General features: G+C 43.0%; 1 protein-coding gene across 2 annotated transcripts in view; it reads right to left on the bottom strand.

The window, feature by feature from the left end:
- Nucleotides 1–22740, bottom strand: part of IL1RAPL2 (interleukin 1 receptor accessory protein like 2) — a 945856-nt gene that overhangs the window by 27277 nt on the left and 895839 nt on the right. For both annotated transcript variants that reach the window (XM_074277659.1, XM_074277660.1), the window contains 3 exons: nucleotides 21446–21575; nucleotides 5515–5660; nucleotides 4102–4245 (listed from right to left, as the gene is read on the bottom strand). In XM_074277659.1, coding sequence (XP_074133760.1) covers nucleotides 4102–4245; nucleotides 5515–5660; nucleotides 21446–21575 — 420 coding nt within the window. The remainder of the gene's footprint in view (nucleotides 1–4101; nucleotides 4246–5514; nucleotides 5661–21445; nucleotides 21576–22740) is intronic.

Here is a 22740-nt window from a genome sequence, read left to right as displayed (position 1 = left end):
CAGCTGCGACACTGGGGCCAGAGCCTTGCACCCCATTCTCCCAGATTCCTGGCTTCCCTTGAGCATTTGTCCTCAATCACCTTCATCTTAATGATAAGAAGTAACGTTAGATCATTGGGATAAATCGGCACTTTTCAATATATTATCCTATTTGGTCCTTAGAGCAACCCTGGCAGCGAAGCACTATGGGTATTATTATTATCACCCATTTTATACATGAGAAAACTCAGAGTGAACTTGCCAAAGTTACCCACTGAAGTAGTATTCAAAGCAGGACTCAGACCCAAATATTTCCTAATTCTCAGTTCAGTGTTCTTTCAATTTTGCCTTGCTTCTCACTGTTTCTCTGGCCCAGAATCAATCAACAAACTCCAATGAAGTGGCCACATTTATTAACGAAGTAATATTTGTAAAGTCCTTTGCAAATCTTAAAGAGCTGTATCAATGCAAGCTATTATTAGTAGTAGTATTATTCTTAGTATGGTGGTAATTGTTAAGTATCAGACACCATGCTAAGCTTTTAAGTAGGAAACTGACTGTCTCATTCCCCAATCTCACTGAATTAGCACTTAATCTTAATTTACTGGTCTCTATGAACTGCCTCTCCACATTTAACAACCTGACCTGAACTGCCTCTCCACATTTAACTACCTGAACTGCCTCTCCACATTTAACTACCAGAACTGCCTCTCCACATTTAACTACCAGAACTGTCTCTCCACATTTAACTACCAGAACTGTCTCTCCACATTTAACTACCAGAACTGCCTCTCCACATCTAGCAACCTGAACTGCCTCTCCACATTTAACTACCACAAATGTCTCTCCACATTTAACAAACCTGTACCGTCTGTTGCCACTTTTATCAGACTGGAAGATGGCCCGTCTCCCCTTCCTGGTCACACTGCTATCCTAAAATCACTGCATAATCCAGGGTAGAATATTTTATCTGGCTTCTAGAATGATAGCCTAAAGGCTCTGGAGCTGGAAGAATCCCAAAAAGCTGTCTAATCCAACTCTTCCATTGTATGGATGAGGAAACTGAGGGCGGGGTAAGGGGTGAATCACTTGCTCAAGGTAGCTAGTGAGACACCTAATGCAATGAAAGAGCTAGTTCTGGAGAAAAAGGACCTGGAATCAAATCTTGCCTCTAATGCTTAATACTTGAGTAACTTTAGGCAAATCGCTTGACTTTCCAAGGCCTCAGTTTCCCCCTCTGAAACATAAGAGGATTGGATGAGATGACCTCTGAGAACCCTTTGAACACTCTAGGACTTGGTTATAGGGTATGCCTTGAGCTCCTTCTATACTGTATTGTTAACCTGACCCAATTCAGGTGGGAAAAGGCTTCCTTTCTGGATGCTTTGTCACATTATATCTTTGAGACCGGTGGCTTCTTCTTCTGCAGTATTCAATTTGTCCTAAACCTAGACCTGGGAGGGACCTCAAAAGCTTTCTACTCCATCTTATTTTACAGAGGGGGAAACTGAGGCCTAGGGAGGTCAAGTGACTTGTCTGAAGGATCCTCAATCCACATGTGGGAGGTACCTTAGTGGCCTGTGAGACAGATTCCTCCTTTTTTTTTTTTTTCCCCAGCACAGAGGTCCCAAAGGTGAGATGACTTACTCAAAGTGACACATAAGATTATGGATCTTTCTCCCAGCAGAGCCGAACCTTACACATTAAGGATAAGGAAACAAGAGTTGAAGCAGATAAAGTGGCTTGGGATTGTAGTCTAATTTCATTTAAAAGATGAGGAAGCAGAGGCCCAAGAAAATTACGATACGTAGTATCCTAAGATGAAAGGTGCAGAGCTGGAAGAAAGGCAAGAGGCCAGTTATCACAGACCCCTGATCTTACGAGTAAGGGAACTGAGGTTCAGGAAGATGAAATCAACTACACAGAGAGTAGTGTCAGAGGTAAAATTTGAACTCTGATCCCCCGACTCAACCATGCCACATAATTTTATTTCACCAAATGAGTAAAGAGGCTGCTCCCAGGCCAGGGTTTTGAAAGGTGGCAACTAGAAATACATGATGAGTAAGTGTGCACTTGACTGTCTTTTCATACTCAGGACATATATCCTAGTATAAAGTATTACCTTTAGTCTGCCTAGTAAATGCGTGCTTTCCAAATGGGTGAGGTTGTGGAATTATTGATGCAAACAAGTCACACGCCTTTCCCTTTCCATGAAAGAAACCTCAGAAATTCAGGGTTGCCCCCAGCACTCTGACTGTCCTTCATGCATCAGGGCTCCTTTGAGGTCAGATTATTAAAGAGCCAACCCCTCTTCAAATGGAAAATGAAGGGTTTGGACTGGATGACCTCTAATATCCCAGGATCCTTTGCAGCTTGAAATCTCTGATCCTACTATTCACCCCCCCCCATACCTCCTACCATGAGAAAACCAAGAGATCCCTCAGCCTCCTCTTCTTTTTTTTTTCTGACTGAATTTTCTTTCTATTGAAAAGCAAATTTCTGGACTTGCCTAGGTCTCCTAAAGGTTTCTTCCAGCGCTTGCTATTTGCTGCTCTTATAACAGGCCCGACGAGGAGGCACTAGAGAACAGGGACCTTCTTGTTGATGGAGTGACCTGGTCTGAGCGTTAGCGTGCTTCAAGAATTTTAAGCCAAGGAGTGTTGTGGAAAGAACACTGGCTGGGTGTGGTAGCACACGTCTGCAATCCCTTCCAGGGAGGCAGAGGCCGGTGGATCACTTGCTCTCTGGGCTTCTGAGGCGCAATAGGGCGCATGTCGACCAGGTGTCCATTCTAAATCTGACACCAACATGAAGAGCCCCTGGGAGCCAGGGGCCACTAAGCTGCCTAAGGAGGAGAAAACTGGTCCAGGTCAGAAACAGAACAGGTCAGCAAAACTCCCATCTCAATCAGCACAGGGATCAGCCAGTGAATGGCCCTGGTAATTCTAGCCTGGACGAGATAGGGAGGCACTGTCTCAAAAAATAAAATAAAGCAAAAAAGAGCGCTGGCCTGGAATTTTGGAGACATGGTCTAGTTTTGGCCCTGCTGTGTGACTTTGGGCCAGTCCTTCTCCCTCTCTGGACCTGTGCTTTCTTGTCTGTCAAAAAAAAAAAAAAAAAAAAAAAAAAAAGGTGCTTAAAATTCCTTCTAGCTTTGACAATCTAAGAATCTAATTGCAGAACCCTGTTTGGGAGACACTAACTAGTTGGCCGGTGAGGAACGAAGGCAGAAGGGGCCATGTGTCAGGAGTTTTTAATCGTATTGATTTGGGCCAAGGCAATTTGCTCAGTGGAAAATAAGGCAGTCATTCTCGAATGTCAGAAGAGCAGAGCTCAGCTGAATGTCTTATTGAAGTCTGCAGTAGAGGCTTTTCTTGGGTCATTTCTGGGAAATGCATGAAAATTCGAGACCACATCCTGAATGCCTGAGCTCTGGGCTTCCTTGGAAAAGAGTATATGGTCCTTTTTGTATCCCCAGCACCTAGCACACTACCTGGCACGTAGTAAACGATTAAGAAATGCTTCAGGTTTGCACAGTCTAGATTTCAAGCTGGAAGTCCAATCCAGTCCAAGTTCATTTGACAAGGGAGGAAACTGAGGTTCAAAGAGGGGAAGAGACTTGCCCGAGGTCACACCTACACTCCTACATTCAAGCTAAAGGAACGTCAGAAGCCCCCTAACCCAACATCCTCATTTTAGAGAGGAGGAGATCGAAGGATACCTTCAACTTGCCTAAGGTTACACACAGATATAGAGCAAGCTCAGAGGCCGTCAATCTAATCCCATACTCTTACAGAGGAAGAAACTGAGGCTCATCGGGCGAAGGGGCTTGCCCAAAGTCACACAGGCAACAAACAAGCACTCTTTCCATTCCGCTACGCTTACTGATTGATTGCCTGGTCCTTGGAGAATAGAGATACAGGTTCTGAAAGACTTTTAGCTTCAGAATGAGCCACTGCAAACATGTACTAAAATGTGTTTTTGACCCAACTGATCCTCAGATATGTATGTTGAAGGAAATGGCATCAATTCCAATTTGTTTCTCACAAAAGATGTCCTTCCTGGGCCTCCCAATCAAGCGGCGTATCTGGAACGGAATTCAGCCCTTTGGTGGCCACTTACCATCTGCATCTTCGTTGCTTCCAAAGTTCTGTCGGTAGAAAAGCAGCAACTCAATGTTGTAGCATTTATAGATGACGGTAAGCAGCACAAGAAGAAGGAGGATTGCTCCCAGGCCTCCCGCCAGCTCGATCTTGTAGATTAAATCTAGGACACAGAGAACATAGAGGAAGGGGGAATGAATTCCAGGACGCTCGGAATGACCCCAGAGTTCTGTCTGGTCTCGTCTCGTACTGAACATTGGTCATTGGGCCAATCTGATCAAAATCACCACCCACATCAAATCTCTGCCTCGTGCCCCCCGTTTAGCTGAGCTTTGGGGGGGTATTTGGGGAGATAAATACTTGAATTATTCATTCTTCTCAATCAGTGTTGAGAAGATAGTGAAATCTAATTTTTCATTACATTGAAAGCTCTATCATCTCAACTGACTGTTCAAAGGAGTGATAATTTGGCTAAGTTTGAAAACCCTTAGAGTCAGAAAACCCTGGGTTCAAAACCCACTTTTGATACAGACAAGCTGGGTGATCTTGGGAAAATCCCTTCCCCTCCTTAGGTCTGAGTTTCCTTCCCTGTAATTATGGAGTTAAGGTCAGTTAAGTGGTGCTGCAGTGGATGGAGCATCAGGCCTAGAGTCAGGAAGACTCATCTTCCCAGGTTCATATGCAGCCTTAGACACTTACTAACTCCGTGTCCCTGGACAAGTCACTTTACCCTGTTTGCCTCAGTTTTCTCATCTATAAAATGACCTGGAAAGGGAAATGGCAAACCATTCCAATATCTCTGCCAAGAAAACCCCCAATGGGGCCAGAGAGTTGAATACAACTGAAAAACAATTTCACAACATCAACAGAAAAGGTGATTCAAGAGTGCTCATTTCTCTCAAAGGTGGGTGAGAAGGGGTTGGGCCTTTTCAATTTGTCCAGCATCCCTGATTCTTACCTTGCCACAAATGAGCTCTTCCAAGCCCTCTCTACAGATGTACAATTCCTTAAAAATTTATGATCTGATAATGGTCAAGATACTGCACAGTTATGTACATTCAACTTTATGCACTGTATCTTCAGAGGGTTTAATTTAATTGTCTGTCTATTTAATTGTCTGTCTATTTAGTTGTCTGAATCTCACCCATTTCATTTCTCTTTTGTTTAAATGTACTAGGCTACAGGCCTTTTTACCAATTTCCACAAGCAGGGAATTAGTTTGACTTTGGCTAACAAAAATCAATCAATAAACACATCTTCTGCACCTACTATGTGCCAAGTTTTCTGCTGGGCCCCGAGGAGACAGAAACAAAAATGAGATAGTCCGGGCCTCCAGGCTGCATTCACATGTAAAACTGGGCCAAGGCTCTGATTTCTTCTGACTTTAACAGTCACTTGGTAGATATGTAAATGCGATACTAAAAATAAATACCTTTTTTACGCAACAGAATGCTCGCATGTTTTCGTCCATTCCTGTTTTCCACATGGCAGGTGTAATTAGCTAGATCTGCCTCAACCACGGCATCGAAGGTCAGGGTTAATTCGACTTCCTTTTCTCCAAGATGTTCTTTGAGAAGTCTAAAACAAAGATGGAATTCTTGGCTGAGTCCATGTGTTAGGGCTACAAGCTTAGTCTCTAAAAGATACAAATTGTTACTGGCAAAGATAGCACGTATGCATCCCTGGAGACCACCTACAGACCCGTTTTGGAATGGGTGTTAGCACTTCAGCAGGAAAATATGGCAAGGTGCTCCTGACCCGAACATCAGATTGGAAAGGAAGGAGGTGAGGAATTTACATAGCGACAGTTAGGGCCAAAAGAAGTAGAAAGAAGCATTTTGAGCCACATTGCTTTAGTACAGTGAAAAAAGTATTGGATTTAGAATCAAGAAATCTGTGACTCTACCTCTCTGGGACTCAGTTTCCCTTCTATAAAACAAAGGGGTTGGACTACATGGCCATTGCGTTTCCTCCCAGCTTAAACTCTGATACCGTGACTGAGTGTGGACCACAACGTAGCATTTTCACTCTTTCTGTTGTTGTCTGCTTGCATTTTGTTTTTTCTTTTCTGTTGTTCCCCTTCTTGATCCAATTTTTCTTGTACAGCAGGATAACTGTATGACTATGTATGCATATATTTGATTTAATATATATTTTATCATATTTAACATGTAGTCCAATATATCTAGGGGAGGAGGAGAGGGGGAAGGAGGAGACAAGTTGGAACAGAAGGTTTTGCAAGGGTCTATGTTGAAAAATTACCCATGCATATGTTTTGTAAATAAAAAGCTATAATAAAATTTAAAAAAAGAAAAAAATAATTAAAAAAAAGAAATTCGATATCCTGTATGTGATTTTGGGCAAGTCATTTCCCCCAGCTCTGATCCCATTTCATACTTGGCACAATGAAAGGGTTGGATTAGACGGCCTCTGAGGTCCCTCCCAGCTCTAAATCTCAGATCCTATGATAGTTCCATGGTACTTAAGTGTTGGGCAAGTGGGGCAGAGGTACAAAACCCTTGCCTCTAGGAATCATCCTAACTAAATTTCCTTTAGCGCCTCAATTTTCCTCATTTCCTCAAGTTAATGCATCTGAGCTCCAGGAATCTTTTGTTACAAAGCAAATGCCACCAAAAGACACATGAATCTGTTGTCAATTTAGCCACTTACCATGAATGAGTTTAGCAGCTCCTGAAACGCAGGGAGCAGAGAGCCTAGCAAATGGGCCTAAATTGAAATCCTGCCTCTGATGTTTCCTACCCTTTGGATAGTAAGCAAATCATGTCACTTCCCAGGGCCTCAGTTTCCCATTCTGTAAAATTAGGGGGTTTGACTACATGGCCCCTGAGGTCCCTTCTAGATCTCAATCTAGGATCCTTTATGTAATCTTGGCCAAGTCAACTGACCTCCCTTGGCCTGAGTTTTTCCCTCTTCCAGCTCGACATCTATAAAAAAGGGGGAGCAGGAACATGGCAGCCTTTCCTGGAGAAAGCAGGGTGCCATAGAGGGTGAGGCTGGGAAGTCAAAAGATAACATAAAATCACTGGACACCAGTGGAGAGATCTCTGGTGGGATAAAGAGGCAGGCGAGGTATCAGAATGGGAAGCTTTTCTGTTTCATGATTTTGTTTAAGATTAGGCTCACCAGTTCCAATGATCTTGTGCTGAAGAGACCCATCTACACCCAGGGAGAGGACTGTGGGAACCGAGTGTGGACCACAACATGGCATTCTCACTCTTTTTGTTGTTGTTTGCTTGAATTTTATTTTCTTTCTCATTTTTTTTCTTTTTTTGTTCTGATTTTTCTTGTGCAGCAAGATAATAGAATAAATATGAATGCATATATTGGATTCAGCATAAAAAAAGGATTATGGTCACCCACAACTTTGGAAAATTTAGAATTAGAGTCGGGAGGTACCAGGTTTTTTACATTTTGACTGAGCATATTTATATAAGATGGCCAGTCTAGTGAATTATGGAGAGCAATTTGGAACTATGTTCAAAAAGTTATCAAACTGTGCATATCCTTTGATCCAGCAGTGTTACTACTGGGCTTATATCCCAAAGAAATTTTAAAGGAGGGAAAGAGACCTGTATGTGCAAGAATGTTTGTGGTAGCCCTCTTTGTAGTGGCCAGAAAGTGGAAAATGAGTGGATGCCCATCACTTGGAGGATGGCTGAATAAGTTATAGTATATGAGTGTTATGGAATATTATTGTTCTGTAAGAAACGACCAGCAGGATGATTTCAGAGAGACCTAGAGAGACTGACATCAACTGATGCTGAGTGAAATGAGCAGGACCAGATCATTGTATACTTCAACAACAATACTATATGATGATCAGTTCTGATGGACGTGGCCCTCTCCAACAATGAGAGGAACCAAATCAGTTCCAATAGAGCAGCAATGAACTGAACCAGCTACACCCAGAGAAAGAACTCTGGGAGATGACTATGAACTACTACATAGAATTCCCAATCCCTCTGTTTTTGTCCGCCTGCATTTTGGATTTCCTTCTCAGGTTAGTTTTACCTTATTTCAAAGTCTGATTCTTCTTATGCAACAAAATAACTGTATGGACATGTATACATATATTATATTTAACATATACTTTAACATACTTAACACATATTGGACTACCTGCCATCGGGGGGAGGGGGCAGAGAGGAGAGGCAAAATTGGAACAGAAGCTTTTGCAAGGGTCAGTGCTGAAAAAATTATCCCTGCATATATCTTTTAAAATAAAAAGCTATAATAAAAATAAAGACTCAGTCCTTGACTTTGTTGGTTATGAACTGCCAGGTTATGGGAGATGCATCTGAGCCAAGCACCCATACTGCAATTTAGGGACACGGCGACCTTCTAAAGCGGGGGTTCCTATTCTGGGGTCTGTGGACTTAAAACAATATTTCGATAACTATTTAAATATAATTGGGGGGTAATTGCATGTATTTAATTTTTATGCATTTAAAAACATGACTCTGAGCAGAGGGTCCATGAGATTCACTAGATTGTCAGAGAGATCCAGGACACAGCAAACATTAAGAGGGGATTTTAAAAATTAAGTGGAAAAGATCTGAAGATCATTCCTTTCTGTTCCCTTCTAATATCATGGGAAATCTCACATTGCTGGTATTTCTTTTCTTGCCCCACCCCCGCCTTCATGAGCTTCTCTGCTCATTCCTTCTCCCTTCTGATCAGCTCTAGAGAGAGTTTTCCCACTCCCCCGCTTTTTGAGGAACAACTAGAACTTTCTCCTGACCAAAGCTCTCATCCATACCCTACCGGCTGTCTCCTCCCCCTTCTGCCATTGCTTCTCTGTGGCCTCCTGTCTGGGCGGCTCTGTCCGCCCCTTAGGTAGCCCTCTCAGGAATAGCAGTGTTTATTCACAGAAGCTCCTCAGACCCCACAAACCCAGTTTGACTGGATGCTTCACTCCCAGGGTGGCCTCTGCCTTCGCCAGGCACGGAGACACAAGGCTGTGGCCTGTCCCCCGTACACAGGCTTTCATTCTTCATGTCTAAGGCTGTTTCCAAAATAGATCTTCAGAGGCTGCAGAGAGAATCTAGGGAGAGGATTTGAAAAATTGCCCTTGGCCCATCTATTAATATAGATGATGTGTATTAATAATCAGCTATGGAAAATTTGGAGGGAGGGAACCACTTACTCCTCTGGGAGTAAATAGTAAGGTGGCCTTTCTGCTTGTAAATCACTCTTCAGAAGAGTCAGGCAACTGCCTAGCAAGTAAATATCAGCCAATCAAAATATTTATATTTATATAGATGTATATATATATATGCATATATATTTAGAGAGAGACAGACAGACACCCCCTATTGTGTAGCCAGGCGCTATGGGGATATAAAAGTAGAAGGAATACGTGGCCAGTGGCTGCCCCTGAGAAGTTTATAGCCTGCCTGGGGAGCCAGATTGAAAGTATATGGAAAATTTTGAAAGTAATATAGATAGTATAGAACCAAATGGTAGACTGGGTGGTTCTGGAATGGGTGCAACAGGAGTTTAATGAAACAAAGTGGGGGGGCACTGTAGAAGGCAGGAACCAGATCTCCGACGAATATGGGGAGATGTAAATAGGCAAAGGGGGTGGGGGGTGTTGGGGGGGAGGGAGATTAGTATGAGCAAAGCCTCAGAGATGGGAATCGGGGAACCGGCTTGATGAACACAGAGGCCTGGTATTGGGGAATAGTAGGACACCACGTATAATGTTAGTTACTGGTGATTTCACTCCAAGAACTAAAGTCTGCAATGAGCCAGGCATACTGTCTGCCTAATTAAGATAAATGAAATTCATTAAATGAGATGAAAAAGTCGTACTCAGGGATAATTCTATCCATAGACGACAGGACATATATACATACACATACATAATATGTAATATATACGTATATGTATATATACATATATATAATTATATGTTGAAATGTACACAGATATATACACACACAGATATCTATCTACCTACCTATGTATTTACCTATCTACCTGTTTACCTTTGTTTCTTTCTCTTTCTTTCTTTTTTCCTATGTATCTGTACCTATCTAACTTCCTATCTTTCTATCTACCTATGTACCTATCTATTTACCTTTCTTTCTTTCTACCTATCTACCTTCCTATCGATCTGTCTATCTACCTTCCTGTCTGTCTGTCTGTCTATCTACTTATCTACCTCCCTGTCTATGTACCTATCTACCTTCTTGTCTATCTATGTGCCTATCTACCTACCTTCCTGTCTGTCTGTCTATCTATCTATATACTTATCTACTTACCTTCCTGTCTGTCTGTCTATCTACCTTCCTGTCTGTCTGTCTATCTACTTATCTACCTCCCTGTCTATGTACCCATCTACCTTCTTGTCTATCTATGTACCTATCTACCTACCTTCCTGTCTGTCTGTCTGTCTATCTATCTATGTACTTATCCACTTACCTTCTTGTCTGTCTATATACCTTCCTGTCTATCTATCTACCTTCCTGTCTGTCTGTCTATCTACTTATCTACCTCCCTGTCTATGTACCTATCTACCTTCTTGTCTATCTATCTATGTACCTATCTACCTACCTTCCTGTCTGTCTGTCTGTCTATCTATCTATGTACCTATCTACCTACCTTCCTATCTGTCTATCTATCTACCTTCCTGTCTGTCTGTCTATCTACTTATCTACCTCCCTGTCTATGTACTTATCTACCTTCCTGTCTATCTATCTATGTACCTATCTACCTACGTTTCTGTGTGTCTGTCTATCTATCTATCTACCTAGCTACCTATCTGTCTATCCATCTACTCCTAAACGAGGCAATTCCTTTCACCAATGACGAGTGGTATTTTTCTGCAGTTTATGTTCTTGAAGCTGCCTGGCATCCTGAGAGTGAGTAAATAGTTTACCCAAGGTCATGCAGCCCCTATATCGGAGAGGCTGCTCTAGAACCCAGGTCTTTTTATTCACTACAGTTTCTATCCTGAGCACTACAACACAAGGCCATTCTATTCCATTCCATTTTAGGTGATTTCGTGAAAATCTACTCTGTGCTCAGCACTGTGTTCATCAAGCCAATTCTCTGTCCCAACCTGTTTTCCTCTCCCCCTGAATGAGCACTTTATCCTATTTAGCGGTAGCCATGGAAGTAGATAGTGGAAAAGAAAATGTTTCATGAAGCGGACAACTCCCATCTGCTTTCGGGCCCACTGAAGGCACCTGGTTAACTGCCTTCTTGGGGGCTTGCAGAGGTGCTCTGAGATTGCCAGGAGGCCTGGTTTTCAGAGCCAAGCAACTCTGATGGGGGGAACTGGCAGTCCCAGCTTCTCCGAAGCCTGAGCAACGTCCAGGAAGCAACGTCCACCATTGTCAGCATCATCAAAATGCCTTTGTTCTCGACCCTGCTTCCGTATGCCAGGCAAGCACTGTGGCAGCAGCTACCCAGATGGGCTCCTAGAGGCTTAGAATTTGAGGCAGACAATGCCGAGGAGGAATATGTGAGGAAAGAACATTCTGGGCATGAGGGAATGCAAATGCTTGGGGGAATGGGAACTTCCCAGGAATGGAATATCCTGTTTCACTAAATAGAAAATCTTTTCTGTTTCCTTCAATTGTTGAAACTTATTTCTAGCCTTTGAGCCTATTACTGGCCTGGTTAATAGTGTAGTGAACAGAATTGAGTTTGTGAAGCCTGAGTGTGCTGAAGAGCTTAGGATTGAAATGAGGAGGCCCAAGTTTAAGGCCCGGCTCTGCCATTGATTTGCTAGAAGACTTTGGGGGCAAATCATTTCTCTTCACTAGAGCTTGATTTTCTTTTCTGTGCCAGATGGGGTTTGGACCAGAGGACTCCAATGTTGTTTCTGTCAGCGATCGAAGCCTGGGCACATGGGTATAGAAAGAACTAGAGATTGGCCTGAATGTACATGGAACCCAAGATATCCCTTGGAAATTGGCTTTTATCACTAGTTTTGTTGTATTCACCTCATTTTCTCTAAAGTGGCAGAAAGTAAAAGAAAGAGTCAGGGCATTATGGGAAGCACAATGACTTGGGAAATGGAAGATCAGGGGATCTTCTCAGCTCTGTTACCAAATGAACGGAGATAATAAGGTCATTCTTCCTTTCTGGTTACTGGATAGAGTACGTGGGCATGCCACCAGGAGTGTTGTTGTTTATTCTTCCTTGTGGAAGAAGACCATGACATCAGGGAGGTGGTGCTGTGACATGCAAAGTGAGTTGTACTGAAGTAACCAGGTCTCGGTGAGGTCACAGTGCCTCACTTGCCCCTCCAGAGCCATCTGGGTCCAGTGGCCAGAGAGAGAGAGATCAAGATGACAAGATGACCCTGGATGCAGTGGAAGACCTTGGCCTTTTTATGGTAGGTCTTCACCTAGCACCTTGATGGAGGCTGTACCCATTCAGTGATTAAGGCTTGGTAGCGATTGAGGCAAAGAATTTCCTCTTTCACCTAGTCCAAAATAAATCAACCTGGGAGGGGAAGATGCTCAGGGCCTCCGGTGAAAACATCAACCTTTGCTACTTATATTCACAAGTCATCAGGAAGGCTTGAGTTCAAGGCTTGCCTCAGTTAACTTCTCTGTAAAATGACAAAGTTAGGGTTAGAGGGTCTCTGAGGCTTCTTCCCTTTCCAGCTCCAGAATTCTTCAATTGGATAAAAAATATATTCTGGAAGACCACTGCTGGTAGAAGTTTAAGGCCTAGAGTTGATTCAAACAAATCCATAAGACTAGCCAGTTGTGAGAGGAGGAAAGCAGTGATGACCAGATCGTGACAGTATCAACCACATAAGATGTGTTATCTATGTCCTTGCCCTCCAGCAGCTTACCAAGTAAAATGGGTAATGGCGGAAATGACCCTAGACAGCAGGAGGAAGGGAACAAACATTCTTCTTATTAAGTGCCATCACTATGTGAAGGGCTTTGTAAGTATTATCTCATTCGATCTTCACAAAAACTTTGGAAGGTCCCCAATTTATAGAGGAGGAAACTAAGGCATACTGATTTGCCTGAGTCAAAAAGCTAATCAGTAAGTGTCTCAGGCCAGATTTGAACTTGGATCTTCCTGACTCCTGGCTCGGTATTCCATCTCCTATGCCACTAACATGCCTCTGCCCTAGAGAGAATAGTCAGGGAATTCATTTAGTAAAGCCCTTTGAAATCCAAATATTTTGCTGTTTACTCTTAGAACTTTGGCAAAACCTATCAGTCATAGACCTTGATAGTGATTGGCTCCAAGACAGGAATCAGTCGGAAGGGGAAAACACCCAGCTTCCCCGCTTGCCCTCGCGACAGATTTTGTTCACAGAACTGAGGAGGCTATCCAGAATTTGAACCACATCCATTCAACTTCGGGATGTTTTATCCTTTTTACAGAAGCCATTCTCTGGGCCCTTAATTCTGGAGGGTAGTACACTACCTCTTGCAAACATCCTCTTGTGATGATTGTCTCCCTGTCCCATAGGCTGACTGAACAAATGTGAAGGATTCTGGGAGTCTCTGGGTGGACCATCTCCATGGAGTGATCCAATGATCATGGAATGATCCAAGTGGCTCGGTTACGGTGGATCTGAGCCAGACCAGTATAGTGGTCCAATAAAACAGCTAGATACACCTGCCAGAGGAGGGCTGTTCAGTTCAGTGCACTACAAGTTTAGATTACTGGGTCCTCTCTGCTGAATGGCAATCTTTTTTTTTTCATGCCTTGATTGAATCCCTTTTATAATGCCTACAATAGATGCTTTCCTATTCCTCTCTTATTCCAAGCTTTGATAGCTTTTACGTTATCACCCAATCTTGCCTCCCCTACCTCAATTTCTGAGAAAGAGATGGTTTTTCTCTTTACTAAGGTCACAACTTCTACTTGTATTCTTTCTTGGTCCCTTTCCTTCCCCATTCCCCTGTTGATCATCTCTGCTCCCCCTTTAATCCCTTTTAATCTCCCCTTTTCCTTCTCTGCTGCCTACAAAGTAGCCCAGGTCTCCCCCATTCCTTAAATAACAGTGGTACGGTCTTTCCCTGACCCTCGGCTATTATGTCACTCTCTTGCTCAATACGCTTCAGCATCTCGTCTGGGAAATATCTAAACTCCAGCCTGGCTTTGAAATCATCAGTGTCTCCCTGCCTAGAGGAAAAAATACCAACTTCCTAGCTTGGCATTTAAAGCCTTTCATATTTTGGCTTCTGCTTACCTTTTCAGCCGCATTTCCCATCGCTCCCTTTCACACATTCAGATCCACCCAAACTAGCCTACTCACTGTTCCTGAACTTGGCATCCCACATCCCTTCCTGGTACCTTGGCGCAAACATACTTGCTTCAAATGCGCTTCCTCCTCATCTCTGAATTTTCAAATTCTAGCTTTTCTTCCAACTTAATGTCAGGTGTTACCTCCTATGGGAAACTCAGATCCTCTCAGTGGTTAGTGTTCTTTGCAGTCTAAACTTAACCTATATTTACTTTTTATTTGTGTATATGTTTCTTTCCCTCAGTAGATTATAAGCTTGTTGAGGGCAGAGTCTTTGGTTCCCCAACACCTAGAACTTGGTGGATCGATTAATGCTGTCCTTCTTCTCCCACCTAGGATGGCAGCTCCTTGAGGGCACGAACTGGGTTCTGTCTTGCCATCCTCAGAATCTAGCATTTAGTAAATGCTCGCCAACTGACTGGATGACCATTGTTATTGTTCGGTCTTCTCAGTCGTATCCAGCTCTTTGTGACCCCATTTGGGGTTTACTTGGCAGAGACTCTGGAGTGGTTTGCCATTTTCTTCTCCAGCTCATTTTACAGAGGAGGAAACTGAAGCAGAGAGAGAGATTAAAGTGACTTGCCTACGGTCACATAACTGGTAAGTACCTGAGGCCAGATTTGAACTCAGGAAGATGAGTCTTCCTGATTCCTTGCCTGCTGTTCTATCCGTTACAGTGCCCCCTAGCTGGCCAGATGATCATTAGTACTGAGTATTAATACTTAGTACTAGTAGTAGTAATAATAATAGCCAGCTTTTATATAGCACTCACTCTGTGCCAGGCTCTGTGTAAAACACTTTGTAAATATTATCTCATTGGACTTTCACAACCACCCAGGGAAGCATTTCTATTATCATCATCATCATCTCCATTTTAGAGATGAGGAATCCTTTTGGAACTGGGGACACTGCCGGGAGAAGGCAGAAAAAGCCGGGCTAGGCCATGGAGAGGAGTGTACTAGAAGATGTTGGGCACTTAGGGAAGAAAGGGAACACCGGAACGAATGGGTGGGAGTTTGTCAGAAATAAAATTTACCATTTCCTTTCCACCCTGGCTTTTGTGGTTTCTTCAATATGCCTATTCTTTTTTGTTCGTTTCTTTGTTGAGGCAATTGGGATTAAGTGACTTGCTCAGGGTCATCCAGCTAGGAAGTTATGATACTTAATGAAGTGTCTGAGGTCACATTTGAACTAAGATCCTCCTGATTTCAGGACTGGCGCTCTATCCACTGCTCTACCTAACTGCCCCTCTATGGCTATTCTTAAGATGTAGTGTGGGATGGCAAAGGAGCCCAGATTCTAGATTTAGATAATCTGAGTTCAAATCCTGCCCCAGCCCCTTACCCCCTGTGTGACCTTGGATAAGTCACAAGCTTTTTAGGTTCATCTTTGAAGTGAGGAAGTCAGACTAGATGGGCCTTTCTACCTGTGACTCTATGAACCCTTCCCGACATTTTTTGGGAGAGGGAAGGTAGCATTTCCATGGATCAAGTGAGTCCAAATCTTCCTTTTCACTTGATTTTTCTTATAGAAGATTAGCCCTTCGGCGGTTTTGAGGTATCCCTTTGGCCAGAGCATTTTACTCCATGTTACCAGGAAGGGATGAAACAAATTTCCCGTATCAATGGAAAAAAAGTCCTATTCACAGTGTCTCCGGAACCTAATGGAACTCAAGTCATTGGCATTTTAGAAAAGCTTTCCAGAGCCTTTGAGTAGAGCGTTCAGGTTAAGAGTGATAAAGGATTTGGTGTATTACGGCCCACCATCAGGAAGCCGGCCTGCCCAATTGATAGAGTGATTTGTGAGGGAGATTTCAAATAAAAAGGCCTCCGTGGGCCAAAGTCAGGGCACTGAGATCCACTGGCCTCCTTTGACAATCGGACGCAATCCACAAGCCTGTAGGCAGGCTTAAGGAAGAGTATTGCTTCATATTCTTTCATAGGCCTGGCTTACTTTCTAGGACAATTTTATTAGCACCACAGAGCCCTCACACAGGCTTGCTTCCCTCCCCCCTTTTCTGCCCCAAGTTCTCCAGCTACTGGTAAGATGAGTGAAAAGGAAGCTGTGGCCAAGGAGTAGCACAGGACTCCTCATGCCGGACTGGCCCAGATTTGGGAGTGATCCTCCATCAGAGGCACTCCCTGGCTTTGAGATGTGCCCTCCTTAGCTCTGCCAAAATGCTCCCGTTAAGCTCTGGCACATAGACAGTAGAAGTGAGTGCCCTCTCTGCCTGCCAGTATGCCCACTGAGTCCTCGCCAAATAGCAGTTTAACTTCCTGGCCTCGACAGACGGATGCTAATGGGCTCAGCGAAGCCAGCGTGTTCATCTGATGGGCCTATTCAAAGCCTCAAAAGTAAGGGGCCGAACTAATGAAACCCTGTAACAGGAAGTGGGAGAAACCATGGTCTTGGCCACCAGATTTCCTTATTACCCTTTTGTGGCACGGGAAAAGAGTGGTGAACCAGTGACATGGATTTGACTCATGACTCCTCTCATCACCTGTGTGATGTGTGATGTGGGATTTCACCTCTCCTGGTCTCAGTTTCCTTCTTTGTAAAATAAGGAAGTTAAACTTGATGGCCTCTGGGGCCCTTTCTGCTTCTAGATTTAGGATCCCGTGTGTGACCTTGGGCAAGTCACTTAATGTCTTTAGTCTTCACTTTCTCACTCTGTAAAATGAGGGACTTGGACTAGATGACTTCTAGTTTCTTCAAGTTTTACATCTCTAGTCCTCCAGTCCTTCCAGGAACAACAGCCATGGTCAGCAATGACTAGATTCTGATGCAATTACAAAGGCTGGATGCCCATTCCCATAATCCCTTCTTTTCCACGTGGAGTTTTGTAGAAGAGATAGGACATTTTCTGTTTGAAATTGTAAGATGCTATCCCCAAGCCCACGAACTTTGGCAGCTCAGTGTGTGTTCAGGACATAGCAGAGGGCACCGTGGCCAGTGAGTGACAACCTCTGTGAGCTCTCATCCCATTTTCCCAAGATAACAATTAAATAGGGAGAACATGAGTACTCTCAGAAGACCATTGTATTATCCACTCAGGCCTCCTTTCCCTAAGCAAACTGTCCCCAAAGCCATTTTTACCTGGGGCAATGACACATACAACTAAAAAATGGTGACACTTTCTGTTGATTGAGAAAATAGAAACCTCCTAAGTTTAACTTAAGGGTAGTATAGTGTAGGGGCAAGCTTCCTTGCTGTGGAGTCAAGAAATCCTGAGTTTTAATCCTGCCTAATCTTATTTGACATAAGGCCTAAAACAAGTGAATGAACAATTCCGGGCCTAGCCTCATGTGTACAATGAGGGGATTGTACTCAAGGGTCTCTAAGATCCTTTTGAGCTCTCATCTTTGGTCCTATGATATCCTGCCTTCAACCACTGAAGGGATGCCAAATACTTCTGGTTCTGAGACCCATACTATGGGTAAGTATTTCCAGAAGCTGAGGGCTGTTGGGTTGCCATGCTACCCAACCCATCTGTGTGGGTGTTTGTCAGCCTGTAATCATAACATTGATTGTTTGGCCTCCCTATTTAAAAGAATTAACCACCGTGGACTGGTCTAGTCACTGAGACCTAGACAATGGTTTCCCAGCTCAGAATATCAAGTAGTCCCATGAGCCTTTTCTTTTGTTTCATCTTTTGTTCTAAATGTCCAAAAACATTCATTCGGCAGGCACGAAGGGCTGTTAATATGCACTGGCTTAACAAAAGCTCTGGATAGAACGAGACTAGGTTAAGATATCTTTTATGATGACAAAAAATTAAGCTGACTCGTATTAGGCTCACAAGAGGCTATGATTACAAGGGGGGATTGACAAAGAGATCTAGTGACTAAAAAACCCACTGCGTTATTAACATATTTGGTCATCAGAGTTTGAATTGAAAGACATACAACAGCAAAACGAATAAATCCACTTAAGTATCATGCTCAATTAAATTGAGATATGGAGGGTGTTCTTTCTCATGGAGGAAGAGGGTACTAGGGCCAAAATTTTGTGGTGCTCTTCCAATAATGGAGCTGGGGTCTCTTTCTTCCATTTTCCCTCATGACAGCCTGTATCACCATCTGTTAGATTGCTGGCCGGGGCCTTTGCTATAAGCGATTGGCCAGTGACCAGAGAAATCACTCTATAGCCTTTCCTGGTTCAGATTGTGAAATTTGGAACGTCCTTTAAAGAATGATCAAGGTAAAAAAAGAAAGCTACATGAGTAAAAGCTGATCAATGTGATCACTGCTAATTTAGAATTTTAATGAAAGCCTCCTTTCTTTTTCTTCTAATCTAGCTTTTTTTTTTCAGCCCTCCATCTCCTCGATAAGTCTGCAATATTTAACACACTTTAAAGTTTCTCTGACATTGGGTTTTTTTTTATCCTCCTTGTGGTCCAAAACTGTGGGCTTAGTCCTGGGCTCTCTTTTCAGTCCTGCTTGGGTGTAAGTTTCAATAACAGTTAAAACCAGACTCTTTCTCTTCCTCAGAAATACATTTGTATTCTGACTTTCCTAGGCTCAAGACTTTGAAATTACTCCTGACTAATCCCTCTCCTTTATTCTTTATAGCCAATAATTACTCCTGACTAATCCCTCTCCTTTATTCTTCATAGCCAATATCCTTTCAATTCTCTTGATCCCTTCTATGGAGGTGACTGCAGTAGATATGGCACAGGGCCCGGAGTTGGGGAGACCCAAGTTCAAATCTGGTTTTAGATACTTACTAGTTGTCTTACCCAGGGCCAGTCTCCTCATCTCTCTGGGACTTTGTTTCCCCAACTGTAAAAATGGTAGAATAACAGTATGCAGGGTGGTTGTGAGGATCAAATAAGCAAGATTTGTAATACACCTAGCACCATGCCCGGCATACAGTAGGCACTTAAAAAATGGTTGTTTCCCCTTCCTATTTCCCTCAATCGTTTTAGATAACCTCATTCAAGGATTATTGCAGTATTTCAACCCTCAAACCGGTCTCTCTTTCTGGAGTCTCACCCCCTGCCAGCCATTCTCTTATTTGGTCACAACACGATTCATCCCAAGACTTGTCATCTCATCCCTCTAGTCTATAACTTTCCACACCTCTTACGATTAATATATAAAACTCCATCTGCTTGATTTTGGCCTTCAAGGCTCTTCACAGTCTGAGCTCTTCCAAAGTGGGTTGTTGGATGTTTTTTGGCTCATACTAACCATGCGTTCTCTTACTTCCACCATCAGGAATTCCCTCCTGTCTCCTTTTTGCCTATTCCAATTCGATACCTCTCTCAAGCTCTTGGCTATAGCCCACCTCCTTCAGCCTTCAATGATATCTTCCTTCTTCTTTCTAAAAGGAGTAGTCCTAATAGTACTATTATTAGTAGTAAAACATTTTTATGTTGCACTTTAAGGCCTGCAAAGTGCTTTATGAATATTATCTCATTTGATCTCACAATAACCCTGGGAGATAGGTGCTTTTATCATTCATGTTTTACAGAGGAAGAAATCTGAACTTGAGAGATTTAATTACTTGCCAGGGGTCATACGACTAGTATGTATCTGAGGTAGGCCTTGACTTCTTAAAGTTTTCACGATTCCAGGTCTAGCAGTCTGGCTACTGTGCAGCTAGGCTGCCTTTGGAAAGTTGTTGATTTGTAGGAGTGATGGGAATTTTTAAATATGGAGTTCTTCATGCTGTTGAGACCCGCTCCTCTGTTCTTCTTAAATAATAACATAGAACTTGAGTTTAATCCCTTTTCACTGGCCTAAAGGATACCTGACTTATCATCAATTACCAGGCCTGAAAGAATGAAATTTCTTGTATTAAGAACTGCAAAATGAAGGACAACTTGTTGGCGTATGTCTTTGTGTAAGGGAGAAAATAATACAGATATGAAAGGAGAGCTTGAGATGAAGGGAAGACATCATCAGGGACAAGTATTTTAAGTAGAACTTGGAAGGAGCCAAATATGTCAGCACTATGCCTCATGGAATACATATTGGAAAGGAGAGCTGAAGGATTATGGGAAGGAATGGTTAGGGTCCCAACAGATATCTAGGGCTTGTTTCTTTGACATTATGACTTCTCAGGTAGCCAGAACATGAAATACTTTTTTTTTTTTTAATTCAGTACAGTATGACTCTGCAGTAATATCACTGAATTATCAGTAATCTGATAGGCCCACATGGGGGAGGCCATTGATGGGGATAAGCATCTTAATACTATTATAACGGTTCTCCATGATGATCTTGAGATCAAAGGACTCTCTATCAGACCAAAGACCCAATCTCCATCATGTCATTTAATGTTCTGTATACAGTTGAGAAAAAACTAAATGGGCTTGGGAAAGTAGTAGTTTTCTGCAGTGATACAATGGGAAAAAAAAAAAACTTGGCTTTTGAGTCAGAAGACCTGAATTTGAATTCTCTTTCTGGCACTTATTGCCTGTGTAACAGAAATTTCAAGAGCTCAAAAAATGACTTGTACAAGTTGCTTCTCTCTGAGCCTTTAGTTTGTTCAGTTGTCAAAAGAAGGGGATGGGTGAAGTAACCTTGAAGGCTCTTTCTCTTTCTAAGTCTAAGCTCTTATTAGTTTCACGGGTATCCCCAAGAGAGATTGACTTTAATAAGTTTGGGGAGAAAATGAAATAAAAGGTTTGACATTTAGAACCATCACTGGGTACCGGGTAAGGGAGTACGGAAATGACACTGACTGCCCATCAAGGGCTATGCCTTTTGACAGAACATCAGATCTCTGTCAGTCTGTAGTGTGTATAGAGATGGCTTTCTCTCAGAATTAAGTGGGTACTGCTCCCACCTCTTCCACCATGGAGAAACATGAGCGTCAAAGACTTGTCCTGTGGGCAGAGGAGTAGCTGTAGCAGACTCCAGTGATTTGGGCACCAAGCGATACGAAGGATTTCCTAGGTGGAGGCTGACTCACCCTGGTGCCGCAGCACATGAGGAGGCCGTTCTCCTCCCTGGAAGGGACTTGGCTGCCCTGCACTCACCGGAATCTCTTAGGTCAGAGATGACGGAGTCATCATCCACATTGCATCAGTTTGTCGAGGATATTTTATCCCCTTAATAGCCCACGCAATACAGACACCCACAAAATTCCAGTCCAGTACCTGATTTCACCTTCTCTAATGTGTCCGGCCAGCTCTTCAATAAACTTCTCTCCCTTCATCCAGTAGATCATCGGCCCTGACTCCCCGCTGAATCCAAAGAAGGCTTTGCACGGGATGTGGAGAGGCTTACCTGAGGGCGAGAAGGGGAGGGAGGAAAAGAGAAAAGAAGGGAGAAATGGCTTTTGATTATCTCTGCCAGATAGATGGAAAAGGGTTGAGCACAATGAAAAGTCAAAATAGGAGGTGACCCCCATCTTCATTTGCTAAATGATCATTAGGGCTCTTGGAAAACTACTGCAAATGTCAGACAGTAATCAAGCTGCTTGTCACTCAGTTCTCAGAACACCCTAATTTCCTCTTTCTCTTTTGCCTACAGGAAGGCACACCAACAGCCAGCTCTCCTCACCCTTCCCTCTGAGGCTAAAGGAAGACTTTCTTATGTAGCTCTTCTCGGATTGTCTTCTGCTTCTTGAGCCCCTCCTAGGCCTGGGGTGCCCAGTGTGGCACCACGTGCCATGCCCAACAGACCTCTCCTCATTCTGGCTGCTATTACTTCCATTTTGTTCTCAGTTGTTTATTACTGACATTACAAATGGTTAATTAGTTGTTTTTTTTTAATCCTTGGCATGATACAAATGGCAATTACTAATGGATCAGCAAGCATTTATTAAGCACCTATTATGTATCAGACATACAAAAATTAGTGAAGGATGATGTGCCTTAAAGGAGTTCGCATTCTACTGGGGATGGAGAAGGAGGGACAGGAGATACATATGTATCTAGCTGGGAGAGGTACCTAATTTTTTTTTTATTTTTTAATTTTTTTTGCTGAGGCAATTGGGGTTAAGTGACTTGCCCAGGGTCTCACAGCCAGGAAGTGTTAAGTGTCTGAGACCAAATTTGACAGGTCCTCCTGACTTCAGGGCTGGTTCTCTATCCACTGTGCCACCTAGCTGCCCTGGTACCTCATTTTTTACAACAAGGTTGGCAGCCACTGCTGGAGAGAACATCAAAGTAGAAGGTGAGAATCCTGCCTTTGGGCTTTGGCACCAACAGACTTTTGAACTCTGATCAAGTCATTTCTTGTCTCAGAGCCTCAGTTTCCTCCTAACTACAAAAGGATACTAATCATAGCAACCAGCGTTTAGATGGCACTTAATGGTCTTCAAAGAACCTAATATGATCCGTTCCTTATGACAATTCTGTAATGTGAGTACCCACAGCAGTTAGACTCATTTTACAGGTGAGGAAACTGAGGCAAATAGATGAAAGAACTTGCCAGGATCAGAGATCTA

The sequence above is a fragment of the Sminthopsis crassicaudata genome, chromosome X (genome assembly GCF_048593235.1).
Source record: "Sminthopsis crassicaudata isolate SCR6 chromosome X, ASM4859323v1, whole genome shotgun sequence".
Classification (NCBI taxonomy): Eukaryota; Metazoa; Chordata; class Mammalia; order Dasyuromorphia; family Dasyuridae; genus Sminthopsis; species Sminthopsis crassicaudata.
Note: the sequence above shows the minus strand (reverse complement) of the source record. Positions and strands in the feature narration are given on the sequence as shown.